The 21,413-nt window shown below is 52.5% G+C and overlaps 2 protein-coding genes across 2 annotated transcripts in view; one reads left to right on the top strand and one right to left on the bottom strand.

The window, feature by feature from the left end:
* Positions 1–386: 386 nt before the first annotated feature.
* Positions 387–4,045, top strand: LOC110292667 (alpha-1-acid glycoprotein 1). The gene is made up of 6 exons (XM_085839248.1): positions 387–553; positions 1,159–1,301; positions 1,509–1,579; positions 2,130–2,237; positions 2,374–2,477; positions 3,856–4,045. Exons 1-6 carry the CDS (start codon positions 437–439, stop codon positions 3,934–3,936), a joined length of 624 nt encoding a protein of 207 aa, XP_085695374.1. The 5' UTR covers positions 387–436; the 3' UTR covers positions 3,937–4,045.
* Positions 4,046–5,642: 1,597 nt separating this feature from the next.
* Positions 5,643–21,413, bottom strand: part of Akna (AT-hook transcription factor) — a 36,670-nt gene continuing 20,899 nt past the window's right edge. The window contains exons 8-22 of the mRNA XM_021159892.3: positions 20,574–20,701; positions 19,947–20,148; positions 18,418–18,581; positions 18,107–18,307; positions 17,348–17,567; positions 16,768–16,874; positions 15,868–16,076; positions 15,063–15,225; positions 12,596–12,769; positions 12,236–12,351; positions 11,550–11,696; positions 9,986–10,081; positions 9,086–9,205; positions 8,660–8,840; positions 5,643–6,464 (exon numbers count right to left, since the gene is read on the bottom strand). Of these exons, the coding sequence (XP_021015551.1) occupies positions 6,215–6,464; positions 8,660–8,840; positions 9,086–9,205; positions 9,986–10,081; positions 11,550–11,696; positions 12,236–12,351; positions 12,596–12,769; positions 15,063–15,225; positions 15,868–16,076; positions 16,768–16,874; positions 17,348–17,567; positions 18,107–18,307; positions 18,418–18,581; positions 19,947–20,148; positions 20,574–20,701 (2,478 nt within the window). The 3' untranslated portion in view covers positions 5,643–6,214. The remainder of the gene's footprint in view (positions 6,465–8,659; positions 8,841–9,085; positions 9,206–9,985; positions 10,082–11,549; positions 11,697–12,235; positions 12,352–12,595; positions 12,770–15,062; positions 15,226–15,867; positions 16,077–16,767; positions 16,875–17,347; positions 17,568–18,106; positions 18,308–18,417; positions 18,582–19,946; positions 20,149–20,573; positions 20,702–21,413) is intronic.

The raw sequence follows: 21,413 nt of genomic DNA, 5'->3' as shown, positions 1-21,413 counted from the left end.
CTTAACTTGAGCCCCTAAGTGACTTCTAAGTTCACTATGAACCCTGACCAGGGACCCCTTCATAGTCCCCTTGGGGTGATAAATAGAATAGGTCTCACTCCTGCTAGGCAGCTTCATGGGATAAGACAGATATGGGACCCATGACTGGGATCTAAGTATTATCAGGCTAGCCCAGTATCCACCTTGACCATGAATCAGCCACTCTGGTGTAGGTCAGGAGCCTGTGTCGGGGCCGGCTGGCTGAGGGAGCTGCACAAAGCTGGCTTGAGGGAACATTTTGCGCAAGACATTTCCCAAGTGCTGGGGAGATTGTGCCAGGGCTCTAGAGGCCCTGGCTGCAGTCCCATGCCCTCCCCACATTCTGTTATAAAAGCCACTGCACCCTCCATCCACCAATTATCTCTTCCAAGCTCTGGTGCCTCTGAGTGTCCTAAGCATGGCACTGCACATGATTCTTGTCATGTTGAGCCTCCTGCCGCTGTTGGAAGCTCAGAACCCAGAACATGTCAACATCACTATAGGCGAACCTATCACCAATGAGACCCTGAGCTGGGTAAGTAAGACAGATATGGGACCCATGACTGGGATCTAAGTATTATCAGGCTAGCCCAGTATCCACCTTGACCATGAATCAGCCACTCTGGTGTAGGTCAGGAGCCTGTGTCGGGGCCGGCTGGCTGAGGGAGCTGCACAAAGCTGGCTTGAGGGAACATTTTGCGCAAGACATTTCCCAAGTGCTGGGGAGATTGTGCCAGGGCTCTAGAGGCCCTGGCTGCAGTCCCATGCCCTCCCCACATTCTGTTATAAAAGCCCAATGGCAACTGAAGCTCCAGGGCTTGGACGTGAGCACTTAAGGAGGATACTCTTTCTTCTGGGCTTTCCCATCCCTGATGTCTGTGCTCATCTCTGGACTCCTGGTACTGCCCTTTCCTCTCCTGGAGACCCTGGTGGCATCCCCCTGCCTCCAAACCCAGAAGCATCACTGAGGTCTCTCAGCAGGGGACAGAGCAGTAGGATGGCTGGTTTTTGAGTTGCCCATTGGAGCTTCAGTCTTCCCAGGTTTGGTTCAGAAGCCATTGTTTGCTTGCCCCACAGCACAGCTGACTGCCAATGTTCATACTACAAGCCCTGCTCATCTGTGTGCCTGCTTCTCCCCAGCTCTCTGACAAATGGTTTTTCATTGGTGCGGCTGTCCTAAACCCTGATTACCGGCAGGAAATTCAAAAGATGCAGATGGTATTTTTTAACATTACCCCCAACTTGATAAATGACACGATGGAGCTTCGAGAGTATCACACCATGTGAGTCCTTGTAACAGCCAGCCCACCTTGGCCCTGGTATCCATTCCCAGATGCCTAGAGACCTGAGCAAACTGGATCTGCCTGGCCTCCCCACCCACCTTCTGGAATGGGGACAGCTTTCTTGTCTACCTGCCCCTTGCCCACTCCCCACCCCGGTTTAGTCAGTTCACCTCTCCATCAGTTGTCCACTCTCTCTTTGCTTTTTAGAGATGACCACTGTGTCTATAACTCTACACATCTAGGAATCCAGAGAGAGAATGGGACCCTCTCCAAGTATGGTAAGGGTGTGAACTCACGGCTTTCTGGGAGCGTATTGCAAGGGTACAAGAGGGCAGCAGAACAGGGGAGTTAGGTCTGTGAAGTCACTCTCTGAGGCTTGGAAGTGGAAGGAGATTTCACACTGGAGTCCAGCTGCCAGGACAGACTTGCTTTGACCATTCTTTATGACCCCTTGTGAGCTCAGAGGGGTAACCCATGGGTTGGGAAACCAGTGACTTCAGCCAAATCCCCAGGTCACTAGGGACAGAATGGGGGGAGGGCAACTGAATACTGGTGGGCCAGATTACATACTCTTAAGTTTTAATTGTCCCTAAGCAGATGTTTTGATGTTTAAGGGGAAGTGTTAACTATGCCCCACCACCACACCACCAAGGGCCCAGCCATTCCATACTTATAAAGAATGGGAAGTGAGGCTTGCATCCAACAGAGGCTGAGCACATGGCAGCCACAGGGAGCCCCAGGCACTTGCCCATAGCTATTTGCTTCTTCCCCTTGGGGATGGGGACCACAGCATCATTCTAGTGACTCACAAAGCCCTTCATCCTGCAGTAGGAGGAGTAAAAATCTTTGCAGACCTGATAGTGCTGAGGAAACATGGGGCCTTCATGCTTGCCTTTGACCTGAAGGATGAGAAGAAACGGGGACTGTCCCTCAATGGTAGGGTCCTCCCAGACCTGGTCCCCAGCTCCACTGGCCTTACTCTTGATCGTCCACCCACATCCCACATCCCTACCTGGCTTCCCATCTGCTGGACCGTTACCCAGCACAATCCTGGATACATTCTCCATTGCAGCCAAAAGGCCAGATATCACCCCGGAGCTGCGGGAAGTATTCCAGAAGGCTGTCAAACACGTGGGCATGGATGAATCAGAAATCATATTTGTCGACTGGAAAAAGGTAAATGAGGAGGCTGTATGTTACCACCCCAGCAGTGCTCCCATTGTCAGTGACTCTAGAGGCTCAGAGAGGGCAAGCCTCTGGTTAAGGCAGCTCAGCGAGGCAGGTATCTTGCTGTTAAGAACTCTCCTGCCTACTGTGAGAGCTGAGATTCACAGAGATCCTAGATGGGCAGTGAGCCTCAGATGGGTGAGGTTAAGTAGGAGATCCTGGAAAGCTGGTGGAGGATAAGAGAAGACCAGGAGGGGTCACTGAGGGAACAGCCAGTGCCAGGGTGCCAGGTTTCTCCCTTCATATTCACTGCCTATCCAAGCAGGAGTCGTGATTGAAGTTTCCATGCCACCCCAACTCCAACAAGCCCGATCATAGGCGGGGATGACCCATGCAGAAACCTCTTGATATTCTGTCTAACCTTGTGCTGAAGGAGAGGCCAAATCAGCTTTGGCTTTCACCCTGGTAAAGCCATGGGATCAACCAATCAGCTTGCATGTAGTTCAAGATACGCAATACTTTTGTGACTCCATTCTCTGGTCACCTGAGCCTTTCCTGGCATCACCAGCCCCAGGATTCCCCGGGGGAGGTGCCTGCATACAGACACTGCCATTTAGCCATTTCACAGCATGACTTCCTCACCACCCCCCCCCCAACCAGTGGGGCCAGTAGACTCACCCTGCACCTGTGGACACAAGTATTCAGAAAATGCCTCCCGTTTGCAGTATTCTGTTTGCATTCAATGGGGTGAATAAGCCGGAGCTCAGAGATGAGGAACGACTTACCCTAGACTAGTGGTTCTCAAGGATGGGTCTCAACCTGTATGTCAGATGTCCTGCATGTCACATACTTAAGATTTATAACAGTAGCCTAATCACAGTTATGAAGGAGCAATGAAAACCTGGTTGGGGGTCACCACAACACAAGAAACCGTGTTAAAGCTTCCCATCATTAGGAAGGCTGAGAACAACAGTCCTGTCTCTGCAGGGGAGCCAAGGTACAGCTTGCTGACACAACCCTGCCCTTTCTGGCCAACCTCTGTGTGTCCCCCCTTTAGAAATGTGCTCATAGCTAGTGTGTGTGTGTGTGTGTGTGTGTGTACAAGCTTGTCATAAGTTGTATGTGGATGTCAGAGGACAACTGTGGGCAGAGTCCACTCCAGCCATTTTCTCACGGACTCTGATGATCGACTTCAGAGCTTACATATTTTGCCAGGTTTTTTGTTCTGCTTGTTTGTTCTATTTTGTTTTGTTTTTGCATCTAACCTTGCAGCCCAGGCTACCCTGCTGCAACTCGTAGCAATCCTCCTGCCTCAGTATTCCCCAACCCTGGTGTGTGCCACCAGCCCTGGCTTACTCACTCTGCTCTCCTCCCTGATATCTTCCAGGATAAGTGTGGTCAGCAGGAGAAGAAGCAGCTTGAGCTGGAGAAGGAGACCAAGAAAGATCCTGAGGAAGGCCAGGCATGAACTCAGCTCTCTGAACTCCATGGGCTGTCCCCAGGCTCACCAAACCCCACCCCCTCCTGTGCACTTTGATTCTGTCTCTGCAACAATAAAGGTTTGCTGACACAGTCAATATCATTTCTTTGTTCCCTTCCTTTTCCTCCCTCCCTCCCTCCCTTCGTGGAGAGTCCTGAGTGGAGCCTTAGCTAAGTCCAAGAAGCCCTGCCCAGGGAATCTAAGAGGGCTTCCTAGAAGGGGCATCTGAGTCAGGCTAGAAAGTACTGTCAGAACCTGATGCTCTTGCTAGAATCATCAAACACTTGAGGGCACAGTTGGGGAACACAAGGCAGGAGACCCAAGCAGCAGTGAGAGGGGGAGGGGAACAAAGGTGCACAGTTACTGTCACAGGGCCTTCACTTCAGAGGGGCCACTCTAATCACTGGAAGGGAGGTGACTGGGGAGGGAGGAAGGTTCATGTCAATGCTAACAGGGTCACAGTATAAAAGGCCAAGGCTAGGCGACATGGTAGACTTAGGCCTCAGCTAGAGGATCTGGATGTCCCCATGAAGACTCCTCAGGGTGCCAATGGGGGACACTGTGAGATGACACTGCTTCCCTAGAGGCCAGCTGACATCGATTGCACAATTGTGACCGGAGTTCCTGAGGCACAGTCCACTCTGTGGCAAAGACAGGGTCTGAGATCATCTTTACACTTGACTGGATTGGCAGTCCCCTAGGGAATGTACTCCATGTGTGTCTGTGAGGACATTTCCAGAGAGAGCCACCACCCTGACTGTAGGCAGTGACATTCCTCGGGGTGGGATCCCCCACTTGACCAAAAGCAGAAAACAATCTGAGCACCCACAAATCATCTCTGCCTGCTAAGCTTATGGCTGACCCGACTGGATGCAGTGTGTCATGGTGGACTGTGTCCCTCCTCACCTATGAGCCCACCATCATTAGCTTTTTTCAGTTATTTTGTCACAGAACCAGGAAAGGCACCGGATGCAGCGCCCTGCTCTGTCTGTCAATGCACTGGGGCAGAGTGAATCACAGTCATGGCCACACGCATGCCCAGAGTCAAGCTGGCCACAGGCATAGGGTGCTATGGAAGTCTCTGGAAGGAGACTCTGGCCTGGGGTTTTGTCACACACTTCCTGCTGAGTGTCTCCCACTGTTTCTGATCTGAGAATTCACACAGGCCTTGCTCATCTGGCCTCTGCAGGCAAAGGACAGGAGAAGCAGGGGAGGCAGATGTGAGCAGAAGGTTGGGCAGACTCTGGAATGGTATGCAGCAAGTACCCTGGGGGAGACCTTAGCTGGTGTCCACTCCCTGCCTGCACCCTCGCCCTTAGAATCCACAGGCTCTGGATACACAGCACAGCCACAGGAAGCTTTGGGGATTTCTTTGCCCGTTTTTAAGTTCATTATTTATTTTCCTTCATTTGTTTTATAACAAAAATAGATTTTTAAAAAATGCCTCCAATATATAAACAATCTGTGATAACACACACACACACACACACACACACACACACACACACACACACATCCCCGAAATGTTGAGGTCACTCTGCTATGGGACAGGGAAACAGGTACCAGCCTGGTCTCTCAGCTTCAGACCAGGGCCTGGCAAAGTAGCTTGGTCCTAAGTGGATGCCAAAGACATAGTGGGTGTGTCTGAGGCTGCTGGGTGCTTCCTGGCCTACATGAGCAGCTTCCACCCTGTGAGCTCATGGGAAAAACTTCTGTAACCACACAAGAGCTGGGTGTGTGTCATATGAGGCCTCAGCCCCAAGACATTAACGGGTCCCCAAGTACTACCCCTGCCCACTAGTTACTAGGAACAAACTCCCCAACTAGTTCTTCTCCCTGACAATGCCTGCCTCAGAGTAGCTATCACAGGCAGTGCCCAAAATGCTTCAGAGACCCTAGACTTTTCTTTTCCTCTCTGGCCTTCTGAGACGGGTCCAAGCCCAAGTTAGCTCCCCCGTGTAAAGACATTCTGTCCAGTAAGAGCCACATTATTAGCTGCAGAAGCACATCGGCAGGAGGAGTCTCAGCGACTCTGACTCGACAGAGGGAGCCATGATCACTACACCTGTTAGACAGAGCTGGCCCCCAGACATTCATCCACTCCTGACCAGGCTAATGTCTCTCCATTTTAAATATGCCACATAAATCAGGTGGCACTCCTGGGGAAGGGAACGTGACATCTTCCAGCCATCAGTGGTACCAGGAGACTGTTGAGTGGGAAACAACAGCGACTGCCTGCCTACTTAGTCTCAGAGTCTCCAGGGAGTCAGAAAAGGCAGGAGCCTCGCAGGCTACGAGCATGGCGCAGGTCCGCAGACAGGGAGCGGCTCAGCTGGCGGGTGGTGGAGCGAACGTTCTCAGCAGCCTGTGCAGCCTCTCTGAGTGCGGCCTGCAGCTCCTCCAGGTCATTCAGACCCAGTTGGACTGAGTGCCGGGTTCTCCGAGGTCCTCGAGGTCCCCGAGCAGGCTGCGGGGAAGCTGTCTGGGCTGAGGTAGGTGCTGGGGCTGCATAGTACCTGGGGAGAGAAGGAAGAACATACGATCTGGCAAGGGTCAGGCAAAGCCACCAGCTATGGGTTCTATGTCTACTGTACACCCTGCTCTTTCCTCTCCTGTCCAAGGCCAGTGTGGAGAAACAAACTTGGGAGGGATGAAGGAGAGTATATGTGTGAGTGCTTGCCCTGGAGCAGGTGTAGGCATGACTAGTTCATACCAGCCTCTGACATAGCAATCAGACCCCCTTACGTGTACACTCTGGGGCTGCAATAGAAGTCAGTATCTGGAACATTCTCTAATCTGCAGATGGCAGGTACTGATGGAAGGTGCCAAAATGAACGACTGGGCTTCCTGGGGGTAGCAGAGCTGCTCAGACCCCCCTCGTTGAGGGAGAACCTGGGCTCTCTGTGGCTTCCATCCTTGCAGCTCATAGGAGGGCCAGCTTGATCCAAGCCTTCCCTGAAGGCACTGGATTAGAGAGCCTCAGTCAGCTGCAGGGCTGCATCTTGCCAGCAGGTGGCAGCACAGCACCACTGCGATTGCTGGTTCAGCCACGGTGCAAGCTTAGTCCTGCTGCTCAGACAGAAGAAAACCAAGGTATGGTTTGTTCTAACAAGACCTGAAGGTTTGATGAAGCCATGGCTTCCCATATATTCATCTAATCATCTCGAGTATCTGTTTCTCAGAAGAAGAAACAGGCCAGAGAGACAAAGTGATGAGCCCAAAGTCATTCTAAGTGCTGTCCACTCAATTGTCCCTTCCTTGGGGCCACCACACCGTGGTGAGCTCCCCCCCAGGCCCAGATTGTAAAGATTTGCTTTGAGAACAGTAGAGAATGCTGAGGCTCCCATAGGGTTGCTAAAGGACATCAAACCTCTCCTGCCCAAGGACAGGAAATGTGGGCAGGTGTCCATACCACGTGAGCCAGGGTCTGGACCCACCAGGACTCAAGCAAGAAGGCAGAAGAAAATGTACCTCAGGCCTGGCCCCTCATGCCTGCTGGTGCCTTGGGCTTCTCTTCTGCTGGCATCAGCTGCTACAGAGCCAACTACCACCCCATTAATCCCAGAGGCTGTCTATTGGTAACACTGCAGCCCAACAGGCCCACTTTACAGTGGAGGAAACTGAGGCTAAGACTAGAAAGGGGCTTGGGGGTATGGCTAAGGTTCCATTTAGTCAGTCATGACACTTCCTGGAGTCACAAGACAGACTCCACAAATATCCCAGTGGGGTCTGACAGTGTGTCACTTAATCCTCACACATCAGGACCTAGCAGAGCCACTTCCTCATTGAACAGATAGAGAAACTGAGGCTTAAAGAAACAGTCCTCTGCTTCAGCCATAGTACTCATAAGGGAGGGGATTCTGGTACAGCCAATTCCTGAAATGTCACCAGGCTGCCATGCCCACTTTCCACCTTTTGGTAAGTGATGCTTAAGACCAAATCCATCTAGCTGGTGCCCCTGCATGCCAAAGTCACAGAGACAGGGTAGTATGGAGCAGCTGCCACCACCAAGAGGAGCCCAAGTTGCCAACGAAATGTAGGGGATCCTGGATGGTGCTCTGGAATAGAAAGGGCATCAGGCCTAAAACAAGCATGCTAGAGGAAAAGAGCAAGCTTCTGCTAATACTAAAGCATTCGAGTTGGTTTTCTCCTAGTGCCGGGTTTGCATATGAACACAGCCATGGGAATGGGCCGTGGGGAAGGGGCAGTGCATGGGAGACCTGTGTAGTGTGCACTCAATTCTCCTAAATCCAAAACAATCCCAATAATGAGAATTGATTGAAAAAAAGAAGGGAGAAGGAACAGAAACTATGCTTACTTTAAACACACGTGCACGCGCGCGCACACGCGTGCGCACACACACACACACACACACACACACACCTTATTAATAAGGCTTACTCATTAGGAGAGAAAGATGGCTTATGGTTCCTAGGTAGGTCCTCAAGAAGCTGTAACTCCAGAGACAGGGCCCTCTTGCTAGTCTAGTTCACCACCGGGTCCCCCAGCACCCAGAAGCCTGTCCCATGAGAGTTTGTTGAGTGACTACAAGAATGTCAGTCTTATATTCCATTTTCCATATGGTTACATTACAGGAAGACACTACCCCTGGCTCACAGCATCCTGACATGATGTAAGAATGCTGGTTTTTTTTTTTTTTTTTTTTTTGCAGATACCCAGGTAGCATGGGGCAGCTGGAAGGGGGACTCACACAGTGGGTGGTAGATAAGGCATAATGGGAGCTGAGGAGATGTAGGCCAAAGCCGGTGGGGCTGGGGCTGGGGGCGCAGCAGCCAGGTACCAGAGTCCAGGGGCCATTCGTATTGGTGAGCCCGTCTGCCTGTTCTTCCGTTTGAGGATGGGGGTGGAAGGCCTTTTGGGGGTGTTCTTCTCTGCAAGGGAAGGAAGAACACAGAGACATGGCGTGAGGATGTGGGCGGACGCAGCCAAGCATGGTGGGTCAGCCAGCCACCCCTGTACTTGTGGCTGATGGGCAGTGGAGGACCACCCTAGGGAGGGCATCCCTCTGGGATGTTGAGCCTCTGTTCCATTTATTTTGCTCTAGCAGAGCTTACAGCATCCCCAAGGTCTGGCCAAGCCCTATGGCTGGAGAAAGATGCTGAGCGCTCATTCCTACCAGAGGGGCCTGAGCTGGAGCCATCTGCTTCTGCAGAGGACTTGACTTCCCCACACAGGGCACAGCGGAGGGTGTCAGCGGCAGATGAGCCCCGTTTGGAGTCTCTAGAGGCAGCACTGCCTGCAAGGGAAGAGAGAGAGGGAGTGGGGAAGGTCTGCAAACAATGACTGACACTCTATGATCAGACCTGGGTCCCCTGCAGAGACCACCCAGGCTGCCTGATGGAGGACACTGCACAGTAACCATGAAGGGGTAAGCAGGCACTGACCACACACTAGCCACTAATGACTTAATTTATCACTCCACAGTGCCTAGCAGCTCACTGGGCTAGCCACTCTCCCCATATCCCCTCTATAGCAGAGGAAACAGAGGCTCCACAAGGCAGTACTTTGCCAAGGGAAGGCCCAGGCCCTCCAGATGACAAGCCCACTTTGAGACAGCCTCAGTGTATTCATGGGAGTCCAGAAGAGGGAAATCTGGGTCAGTGAAAGGTCAAAGGAATATTTCAGATATCCACTGTGGTCCCTGCCTGAGCATCAGACTTGTCCACTTGCTTTCCAGGCCACTCTTGGCCAGCACATCCTCTGGGAACCGCCCACAGCCTTGGTCTGTGTTGGCCCTGACCACTCTGCTTTGATGCTGGCTCCTTGGAGACAATACTGGTGGGCACTGAGCAAGAGAGTGAATGAGTGAATTGGAAAGTCTGTCAGGACATGGATCCATGGTAGGGAGGTGCCAATGCTCTGGAGCATAAAGATCTAAGTTCAAATATTGGCTCTATCACTTGTAAACTGTGTGCCTTTGAGCAAGTTACTCTCCTCTCATAAAAAAGTCTATGTTCAGCTCTAATAAAACTTCTCAATGGGGAGAGACTCCACTGAACAAAATGCTGTCTCTTACCTGTGTCCTGGGTCCTAATGGGCTGGCAGCGGGGACAGGACGGTGTGCCACTGTCCTTCAGGATGGCCTTTGGGGATAGAATGTGGTACTCCTGGCCTGGAGAAGAATCCAGAAAGATCAGTGTCCAGACCTGTGTGACCTGGGGACTGGTTTCATTGTCTCTCTTCTCTTTCAGTGGTTTTACTAGTTGTTCTCTGCCTATCTCCTGTGCACATGTGAAAGCAGACCCCACAGATATACCCACTGCACACATGTGTGCACACAGAGTGCAAACAGATGCCTGTCTGCTACTGCCCTCTCCTGGCTCCTTGTTGCATTTCTGCTTCTAGAAGCAGCTGCCAGTTCTTGTGTGTGGAAGTGACGGGGCATGCAGCAGAGGCAGGATGTGGAAGCTGGTGAGGCAGAAGTGTCATGACTAGTGTCATGAGTCAGGAGTCACTGTCCCTTCCTTGCCCCAGGCTCAGTTGAGTGATCAGGAGCGTCTCTCCTTGAGCGCTAAACAGCTGGAAATGGGGACATCAAAAGGCCAATTTCTGGAACCGTGTCAAGGACAGAACGGATCTATATTGGACAGCCAATGGAAAGCTCTCAATGCTACAAGGTATCTGGCTGATCCCAGCATGGTCTTGAGCTCCTGAAATTCCACTGGACAGAGGTGAAAACAAACAAGCAAATAAAAAACCCAACAACAACAAAAAACAAAAACAAAAAACCCAAGGGCTGAGGCTGGAGATGACTCAGTGGATAAAGTCCTTACAACACCCATATATTTAGACCAGCTTGTATCCTTAGCACTCCCATAAAAGGTGGGTGGGTACAGTGACCACCTAGAATCCAACCACTCAGGAGGCAGGGGGTCTGCGGGAGAGATGGACACCCAGGGCAAGACAGTCACCTGAACTACACGAATTGGTTAGATTCAGGTTCAGTCAGAGATCTTGCCTGTAGTGGCTGATTGGTTTTGTGTCAATTTGACTTGAGCTAAAGTCATCAGAGAGGAAGGAGACTCAACTGAGGAAATTCCTCTATAAGATCATGCTACAAGTGAGACATCTTCACCATTAGTGAGTGATGGGGGAGGGCCCAGGCCACGGTGGGTGCTGCCATCCCTGGGCTGGTGGTCCTGGGTCTATAAGAAGCAGGCTGAGCAAGCCACAAGGAGCAAGCCAGTAAGCAGCACCCTCCATGGCCTCTGCATCAGCTCCTGCCTCCTGGATCTTGCCCTGTGTGAGCTCCTGCCCTGACTTCCTTCCTTTCATCCTTTTTTGGGGGATGAACAGCCTTTCTTCCCTAACTTGCTCCTTGGTCATGGTGTTTCATCACAGCAATAGAGACCAAGACGAAGACACTACCTCAGTAAATAAAGTGGGGAGTGATCAAAAAAGACAGCAGACGTATGAGGACACACAAGCACATGCACCACATGCCCACACACACAAACATATTTATACATGTACACACACACACACACACACACACACACACACACACACACACACACACGGTAAGTATCAGCCAAGGGCTGAGGATGGGGCTCTATGCTTGAGCGTGTGCACAAGCTCACCTGTGTATTGACCCCGGAAGGAGACTCTTTCCCTCCGCTTTGAGCTGCTTTGTGGTCTTGTCTCCCACTGTGCAGCCTGGGGGTGCTCCTCAAAGGTCCTGCTCTTCTCAGATGAGAGCTGAGGGGCAGGCGACTCCGATTCAGAACCTGTGGTGGGAGTGGAGCCTCAGAGGGGGCAGGTGAGGGGCTCATGTGGAGGGCAGGGCTCAGGGCGATGCCTGGGCTGTTGATCTTGAGTCTTTTCAGGGGACCAAGGGCACCTCCTGAATCTCAGCCCGGAGCCTGTGGCTATCACATGCCTGGGCAGCAACCCCAAGAGGTAGACGCTGCTATTTCTATGTAGTCTGCTGTCACTTTATCTCCTCAGAGCAGGTGACAGCCTGGCCAGGGACAAACTCCATGGCTCTGCTCTGCCAGTGAGGAACTTGCACTCTCCACTGCGGTGTCCCATTTGCAATGGAGGCTGGTGACCATCTACACAAAGCCCCCAGTCCCAACCCTCATGGAAACGGCAGAGTCTACATGGCTAGGACTAGAGATGTGCTTTGTTCCAGAGCACAACAATAGCGTCAAACATACATACAGAAGATCTCTCCAGGGCTTTTCTAGGTTCTCAGACCACAGAGCAAACACACTGAGGAGGATCCCTAGAAAACAGCCCTGGTCTCTGCTCTCTGGTCACTTACTTAGGTACAGTCTGGGTATATCCCGAGGCACCGAAGAGGACCTGGCTCGACGTCTTCCCATTGGCTCAGCTGGCTCTACACCATTAGGCTCCCCAGACAGCCTCTCTGTGGATTTACTAGCAACATGGAAGAGAGATAGGACGTCACCGGATGAGGTTTTGGAGGCAGCCTCCACATATGGCCCTGGCATATGTGCACCCTGCCATAAACTAAATACACGTGAGAAGAAAAGCCTGAGAATGGACCAGTGGCCATGCTGGGGGAAGGGGAGAGTGTAGTGTCTGAGTCCCTGTGCCCAGAGAGCCAGAGACTGGCTAACGCTATAGGGAACAGAGGTAGGGGTTGGGGTGGGGCTTCTACCTGCCATAGTGGGGGCCCCAGGAGGGTGAGGAACCCAGCTTTTCCTGGGTCTGGGTGGAGTGGTTGAAAGCAGAAGCTACACAGGCTGGGCCGTCTGGGTGTGGCCGGTGCAGGCTGTCCTCCAGTTGAAGGCGGAGCCGTGACACCTCCGCCTGCAGATCCTTGATGGCCTGGCTGGAGTGGCGAAGAGACAGAAACGAGATCATTTGAGCAACGAACAGAGCTATCGGGACGCCAGCGTTTCCTGGGTGGGGTGGCTTGTGTCTGCAGACACAAGATGGGGCTGTACAGTCCAGTAACAGCCTTGACATCTTTCTGAGTTCATACTCCACAAGCACATCTGGGTAACCTACCTATGAGGGTGACTCTCTTAGCATACGGGCTCAGCCTCTCAAGACAGTGACTACACAACACTGAATCGGGTTTGGAAGCCGAGGCAGGAGGATTACCATGAGTTCCAGGCCAGCCTGGGTTCCATAGCAAGACCCTAACACACAGGGCTGCCCTGCCTTCCCACCTCCTTTCAGAAGCTGTAACGGTCTGAGCAGGGCTCTCTGCTCCTATTCCTGCAGATATTCTTACAGTCTGTGGTTATTCCCAGCGGAAGACACTTGCGTCCTGTTTTTGCCTCCCAGGCCCTGACCCACAGGCAGGCAAGATTAGCATCCCACTCCATAACCCCGGACACATCAGATGCTGGGGAGCACTCCGCAATTCAGGCTTCAGGAGGGAGAGAGCCGAGGGTTCTAGGGTAGACAAACCCACACACTTCTGGGTGCTGTGGAGCAAGCAGGCTGGAAGATAAAGGTGTCAGCAAAGCTGCCTGCTGGACACAGGTCCACCTCCTATCCAAAGGAAGTAAATGGCCTATTCTGGCCTGCTACGCCCCTGCTTCACTAGCTCTTAGAGTCCTACGGGCTTTTCTAGCACTGCCTCGGACAAACCAACCAATGCCCAGAAACAGACCGCACGTAGGGAGCACCACTGGAGGCTGGCCTTGGCATGACCATCGTTCGGGCTGAGGTGGGCTCTGCAGCCATTCTGTGTGAGGTACCCAGGCTGGGGACTCCCCTCAGGATCCCTGGACTCTTGGTGCTCCCTGCAAACATGACCTGTGTGCTGACTGCTCAGGAAGGCTTAGGGACCTCCCTCTGGTCATGTCCAAGCAAGCAGTGTGTGCACTGAGCTTGGGTCTCCTTGGTGATCCCCAGGGAGATGCTTGCTGGGGTTTCCAAGGCAAAGCCCAGGGGCTGTGGTAGCTGTAGGAGAGCAAGAGCTCACAGCAACTGGTTAATCCCAGCTTGGCTTCCTAGCCTGGGACCTGGAACACAGCCTGGGGTGTCATCTGTCCTCTGGCTGGATCTGTCAGGCTCTTGAGCTTCCTGACTTTTAACACTTTAGTTGCCTGAGGTTTACTGGAGACTGCAGCTCATCTTTCTCTGCGGATTCGATCCTGGCCCCACTAAAGAACCAGCAATCAGCTGAACAGCCATCCGAGTCCTTCAGGTCTGCCTTCCTCAGCACACCCCCAGGCTTAATGACCACCAAGCCCCACGGTACACCAGCACAGCAACATGCCACCACAACGGCTCTTCTTTTAAAAATGCCCCTCCTTTCCTGAGTCCAGGGAAACCTTTCCCCTGTTGAGGCATCCTTTGTGGCCTCTACCCCTTGGCCTCTGTACTGACCCCTGTGGCAGGGAACTTATAAAGCTCAGTAGTGACATGACACTTTGCTACTTAAAATCCCTCACTGTCCTCAGGATGGGCCTTCCCATAGCCATACATTATTCTCTAAGGTAGTCTCTATCTCCTCCATACTCTCTCCCCTCTATACATGCACACGCATACGCACCCACGCACGTGCATGAGCACACACAATTACACTGAAGTCCACAGACCTCAGGAGTAGACAAATTCAGTTCAGACCATGAGACAGAACAACAGCTGCTGGTCAGAACTGCGCACATAGCAACAGGCATGACTGCACTGGCCAGAGTAGCTTCATTCCCAGCACGTTCCAAGTTAACAGAGGAGCTTCTATCCAATCAAGGAAGGATCTCAGCAGAAAGCTGCTGAGAGGTGACAGGCTCTCACCATCTAGTCCAGGCCTGCACAGCACCCATAATCCTCCCGACTCTGCCTCTCTGTGTTGGAATTACAGGGACATGGCCCCCAAACCTAACTTGCTATTGATCGGGAATGCAGATGCTACATGGCAGGGCTAGTAGTGTGGGGAGGTCTCTGAGCCAGGAAGATGCACCTGCATCAGTAGCTAAAGAAGAGTTCTTGACATCAGTAACATCAAAGTCCTGTAAAGCAGCACTCAGCTAGGAAGCAAGACCCAGGCACATCCGGCCCCGGCACTGGCACCCTGAAATGTAAGCTAGGGGCACTGCCATAGCCGTCAGTCTCCTCCGCTCTCCATCATACAGCAAGGTGGGATCGCCCAGGCTGTGTCCACTCACTCGCGCTCTGTCCTGTTGAGGAGGAGGTTGGCAGTGCTCTCTGCTGATCCATGAGGCGTGGAGGCAGCTGTAGGAGCTGGGGCAGAGTCGGGGCTGGTTCTTCCACTGGGAAGGAGCTGTTTGGAAATCTGCTTCTGTCTCTTGAACTCAGACCTGGGAACCGCTAGGGAGGCAGAGGAAGGCCAACAGGAACAGCAGAAATGAGCCCGGGAGCTTCAACTAAAGGGAGGGGCGAAGAAGAGGCTGGAAGGGGTGCGTGCGCATGTGCACGTGGGCACGCATGCGCGCGAGAGCTACTGGTGTCCTTGCAGGCCCGGGTGTCAGAGCACCCTGGGGTTGGAGGTATAGGCACTTCTGAGAGCCTGAGGGAGATGCTACGAACAGAACTCAGACCTTCTGCAAAAATCAGTAAGTGCTCTTGACAACTTACTATCTTCCCAGTCCCTATTGGTTGCTGTTTCTTGTTTGAGGAAGGCTCTCTCACTGTCCTGGGGCTGCCAATTTGGCTAGACTAGCTGAGCAGAGCGATCCTGTAATTCACCTATCGCTGCCCGCCACCCCCAGCTCTGGAATTACAAGTGGCACTCGCTTGCCTTTTCATTTGGGTTCTTGGGAATCAAACTCAGGTCCTCATGCCTGCAAAGTAAGCATTTCGCCGACTGATGCGTCTCTCCCGTTTCCCTGTCTGTAAACCCCACCTTTAATTTTCCTGTGGTGAACTCCCATAGTATCTCACATCCTGACCTACAACGCAAGGCTGTCTGTCTGATGCTTCCACTTGGTCCCTCCCAGGCTCCCCACTCACCTATTTTAGCCACTGATGTCTCCTCTAGGTGGCAGCTCTGTGCCCCTCTCCCGGGAGAGCTCAGGCTGGAGAGATGCCGCTGGGTTCGGCTTCTGGGTATGCCAGCCTCAGTGGCTCTTCTGGGAACCATGGGACCCCTGGCCTTGGGATGGGAGGTTCTATCACCAGGCACAGAGCCAGTGAGGTGTTGAGCTGATGGCCCTGAAGTGCTGGAGGTCAGGGAAGGAGAGACACTGTGGTGAGAAAGGGCTCAAGCTATAGTACCCGGGCTCCTCTGTGTGCTAAGGCTTGAACTCTCAGCTTTAGGGCTGCACGCCTCCAGCATCTCAGTACATCTGAGGACTGAGGACAGCCTCATCGAGGGCTTCCTTGTTCTAACATGTGCGTCACAGTGCACCTGTCGGCCATATAGGGAAGGACTGAAGCTCTCTCCATTCCTGACAGTTCCAGACCTTTCTTCACGGGCACACCCGAGTTGCCAAGTGGGCTTCCAGGTGACCAGTGCCCCACCCTGGGGATTGCCAGTTGCCATGGTGACCTCACCACATTCCCTTTCTTATAGAGCTCCCCCAACCCTCACCTATCTCTTGAGTTCTTTCTGGTCTCTTTCCACCTGCCACCCTGATGCTCTACTGACCTGTCATCTCACACCACCCTCCCTGACGGCTCCATCTACATACTCCCTTTACATAGTAAAAAAAAACATCCCCTAACAGTTGTGAATGGGCTGAGCGATATCAAGAAGTCAGTTTTGTTCTCTGAGGCTCTCTGTCAGCATGATAAGAATGGGACCCATCACTGGCGTAGATGTGAGGGTGTGCAGATACTAAGACCATTGGCCCCTGTTCCAGGCTACCACAGACATTTACATTCTAAGATGTCCCAGGTGGGATACAATACCTGACATGGGAGAGCCGGTGCTCTGGGGTCTGGGTGAAGGGTGACACTATACTGGTTTCTGAGCCCACGAAGCCACTGTCTGTCTCTGGCGACACCATCCAGGGCTCCTAGAACAGACCACATCCTTTATGTCTGAGGAAAGTATTCCTGTGCACTGGGAAGCCCCTCCCAGATCCTGGCCTCATATTCTTGGGGCTCCAAAACCCCAGTGCTGTCTGACCTTATAGCGGCACTTGTGTATGCATAAAAATACACAGCCTCAGTGGTATTTTGTCTGTGCCCTTTCACCCCTGCAACAGCTCCTCAAATTACCACTTGCAGATGCAAATGGCACAGTTAGAAACCAGGTCCCAACTCTGACACACTGACATATGGGCACAAGCCACAGCTCAGGAAAGACGCTGTCAGCAGAGAACAAGTGGCCTTGGGCTTGAATACTGACTGATGGACAGGCTTTACGGCTGCAGAAACAGGAACAGTGCAAGAAGCGGGGACACATGAAAAGAGCCAATGAGAGCAAAGGCCAGGAACAGAGCTCAGATACCAGGGGATCTTCTGACCAGCCCACAAGCACACTCACCTCAGTGTGGGGCCCACCAGCCCGAAGCAGGGCTTTTCGAGGAAGGAGCTCTGAGGGCCTGCTCTCTTCCAGGCTGGTCAGACTGCTCTGATGTGACACCATGGCTTTGGTGCCCCGTTGAGCCACTTCAGCTGTATCCAGGACTGGTGTGTACGTATCTCTGGCCATGGATGGCCGGAAGTTTGGTGACTTCATAGACCCCATCTGTTCCTCAACCTCCCTAGCAGGGAAGGAGATGAACAGCGTTTCTGAGCCCCCGTGTGAGCCAGGTGACCCAGACCTGGGGATCAGCACCAGTCCAGGGGCATGCGATGGCATCAGACACACTTCCCTGGGGATGCGTCCTGGCTCTGTCACCTAGCTGTGTGACCTTGGGCAGTGCTTTCCATCTCTGAACCTCATACATCTCTTAACTGTAATGTGGGAAGCCAAATTAACCTCCCAGCACACCATAGCAGAAATACCCTGAAATTTCCTATTTTAGCTATTTGCACAGACCTCCACAGACTCAAAAGACAATGTTATTATAAACAGAAGGCCAAAATTTTGTGTTACAAAAAGGAACTAACTTTGAAAATAATATAAGAAACATTACAGGCTGGATACTTTTTTCTTCCTGAAATGAGACTTGAACTTAGGGCACACTGGGTTAATGCTCTAACTCTCCTACTGAGCCACACCCCTAAGTCTTTTGATTGTACTGCCAATGGTTACCCCTTTGTGGGACACTGGAGTTTGTGACAGAGGCCAGTGACTTACTGGGTAGCATCCCTATGGCTTTCCTCAGCCTGTGCTGGGTGCTCTTCTGGTGATACCCTCACGGCTTCTGTTTTCCCTGGAGCTGTGGCTGGACTATCAACTTCCAAGGTGCCAGGATGGTCCTGCTCCTCTTCCTCCTCCTCCAGGTCCTCCTCATCTTCATCCCTCAAGGCTTCAGGGAGGGATTTCACGCTGAGGTATCTGCAGAAAGATGCCCAAGAGGGTCTCACCTACACCCATGGGGACAAGCGAGACCCAGGGTGGCCAGCCCAGCAGTGGCCAGTGTCTTCATCCTATGCCTACTCACTCACCTCTCCAGAAGGCCATGGAAGTCCTGCTCCACCTGAATCTTCCTGTCCCTGAGTGGGACCGGGAGACCTCTTGGGCTTTCCTCAGTTTTGATGCTCAGGCTTAACTCCTTGTTCATGGGGAGCGTGCAAGAGCTTCCAGGGGAGGTGGTGGTGGTGGTGGCAGGCTGGCCAAGGAAGTGAGGAACAGAGGTTAACCATCGCTCTGAGCATCTGCCTCTGCCATCTCATGCCACAGCCCGAGGCGCAGGAAACAGTGAACGCGTTGGCCTATCTCCTGCCATTCACTCATGTGTGTGAGACCCTGTGAAGACTAAAGGGTCTTCATGGCTGGCTGCTGGGAACGGAGCTCCTGGTGCCTGCCAGGCACACTACAGACACCATTTCTCCTTAGTGTCCCAAACCACACAAAATTTCACACAGAAATTGAGGCTGGTGTGATGTGCTAAAGCCGTACCAAAGCCAAGGCAGTCTGCTTGCCAGAGTTACCTGTATTCACCTTTCCCTGTAGCCTGGCCACCCAGGCTTCCTGTCAGTACAGGAAATGCCATCCGCCAGGGTCGTTCTGCCTACTGGGCAGGGCTCAGGGTGAATCCCCAACCCTCAGGGCCAGCCTTCTCACCCACTCCCCTAATGCACTAGCCCTACCCTGCTCAGCAGCAGCAGGCAAGTCCTCATGGGCCAAGGGCAGGAGCTCAGGGACACAGAACTGCCACCACAGCCATCTGTGTCAGCACAGCTCACCCATGTAAGGGGGAGAATGGCTGTCCCTTAACAGACCATGGTGTGGAGAGAGGGCTCTGTCGAAAGCACATTCCACACAGAGGCTGTGTCCGGTGTCTTAGCTTTGTAAGCACCCATACCCCTCCCTTGTCCCTCACTTCAGGCTGGGGGCCTGGGAGCCAACTGGGCTGCCTTCGCTCTCACTCTCATCCAAGTCAGATCAAATGAAACCCTTGAGCCTTATCTAAGCTCATGTCCTCATCTCTCCCTCTACCCTGTCACTCCCTAGCCTCATACTGGTTGACCCACACGTGCCTGCTGCCACCCTCTACTGAAAACCCAAGGAGGATCTAATTGTGACATGAACCACAAGCTCCGGCATCACAAGGCCCATGCTGGAGTCTCCAGCAACACGGCAGACCATGAAACCACTCGCTTCCCACTGCATGAGTGTCTCCAGCACCGAACAGGCCCTACTCACTCTACCATCTCCTTTAAACACTTCAGGGAGAGTGGGTGTCCCCGTCCTAGTCAGTTCCAGTGACTGCCCTTCACTTCCATAGAGCCTGCATTTCCCTTTCCGCATGCTATCAAAATGAAAAATAACTCTACAACTAATGCATGTATTCAGAAAACTCTGTAAGGGCAGAGGTCACCCTCTCTACCTTCTGTCCCCACTGCATCCCCACTGTGTGCCACGGAACCTACAATATGGCACACACTTCCTAAATATATAATGAAGAAATTAACATGGAATGAATAAGAGAAGCAAAAGGGGACCGGACCAATGAGATGGAGCGAAGCAGTACCTCCTGGTAGGTTTGGGCATCTGGCAAGGAGACGGGTCCTGAAGGCATGGACAGATGAGCTGGCTGGGGCAGAAAGGACATGGTTGGGGTGCTGTCCTGCAGGTCTGGCCTACATGGCTCTGTCTGTCTTTGGGTCTGGTCCATATGGTCCTGCAGCTCTTCCAGGCGCTGTCCCAGGTGGTATATCTCTGCTTCTAGCTCCCTTGAAGGAAGAAATATCAGCGTGGTGATCAGTGTCAAATCCGAGACCCTAGGGGTAGCCTCTCAGGGTCCACATAAGCCATTAACAGATGGCCCCAAGAACTTCAATAGCAAGATGATTAGACTCCAATGGGACTCAGGAGGCCTCAACTCAGTGCCTTCTGCCATGACGATGCTGTGTGATTCTGAAGTAGACCCCAGTTTCCTCTGGCCTCAATTTCCTGATTATCTAATGAGGAGCTCTGCAGTTCTGATCCCCAAAATGTTATCTAAAGGACTGGATTCTCAGCTCTAGACTCCTTGATCACTAGGACAGGTGTTCCTGTGTCCCTGTGACACAATGATGGATGTGAAATGCCTCCTTCCTGGAGACAGAGGGAGCCAGGGACTCTCCTGTCCTCCTGGGCCTGTCTCTGCAGCACCTACCTGCAGAGGTTGAGGGTTCTGGGACTCCCCTGAGAGGCATCAAGCTGAGGGTCCAGGAGCTCTTCTCTGCAGGTCTGCAGGTACTCTGCCTCTAGGGCCATGTGGGCTGCCCTCAGTTGCTCCAAACTCTGAAAACAAGGGTCAGCGCTTTCAGTGCCTGGACATAGGGGATTCATGCTCACACAATGGACTGGTGGCTCCTGGATCGGGGGCTACGGGACTCACAGGAGGCTTGAGAAACAGAGGCTGTGGCTGAGCGCCTCTGGGGGCTTCTCCCCAGACAGAGCTCTCTGCCATCAAACACTTGAAGCCTAGGAACCAGCCCAGAAACCACTGGGTCCTCTTGGTAAGCACAGGACCCCTTGGCTCCTGGTCAGATGCAGCAGCAAATATCCTACCACTGTGTCCCCATAGGGATCGAATATTCCAGAGAGCCCAGATCTTCACTCCTGATGTGAAAACCGAGCCATTCAGAAAATAAAAGTCACTCTCTTCCCCACTCCTCACAGATAGTGAGGACAGATGGCATTATCACCTCACACTATGGATAGGGGTGACTGGCATGGTGTCTGGTAGATAAAGGATTCTAAATTCATTTCTGCTCTAGCAGAATTGCAATGAGAGAGATCATTTGCCACATAGCACACAAAAGAAATTATTTAAGTTGTTGAAACTCACACAGTAAGTGAGCAAGCTGTACAGGCAAGACTTGACTCTCAGGCCCACTGGACCCAGAGCTCCTGGTCCTAAAGACTCTGCTAGGCCCTCACAGGAAACATAAACATAGGTAACCAACATACGGCTGTACCTCTGTCCTACCAGGTTCTTCCTATAGGAGCC

This window comes from Mus caroli, unplaced genomic scaffold (assembly GCF_978045245.1).
Source record: "Mus caroli unplaced genomic scaffold, Mus_caroli_1 scaffold_6, whole genome shotgun sequence".
NCBI classification, from domain to species: Eukaryota; Metazoa; Chordata; class Mammalia; order Rodentia; family Muridae; genus Mus; species Mus caroli.
The sequence above is the reverse complement of the archived record's forward strand: the minus strand, read 5'-3'. Positions and strand labels throughout refer to the sequence as shown.

What these genes read in the sequence shown, in the direction of transcription:
- LOC110292667 (XM_085839248.1), top strand. Translation starts at nt 437, where the DNA reads ATGGCACTGCACATGATTCTTGTCATGTTGAGCCTCCTGCCGCTGTTG. An exon ending in CCAATGAGACCCTGAGCTGG is followed by an intron (nt 554 to 1,158) that starts GTAAGTAAGACA and finishes GCTTCTCCCCAG; the next exon opens with CTCTCTGACAAATGGTTTTT. An exon ending in TGGGACCCTCTCCAAGTATG is followed by an intron (nt 1,580 to 2,129) that starts GTAAGGGTGTGA and finishes TTCATCCTGCAG; the next exon opens with TAGGAGGAGTAAAAATCTTT.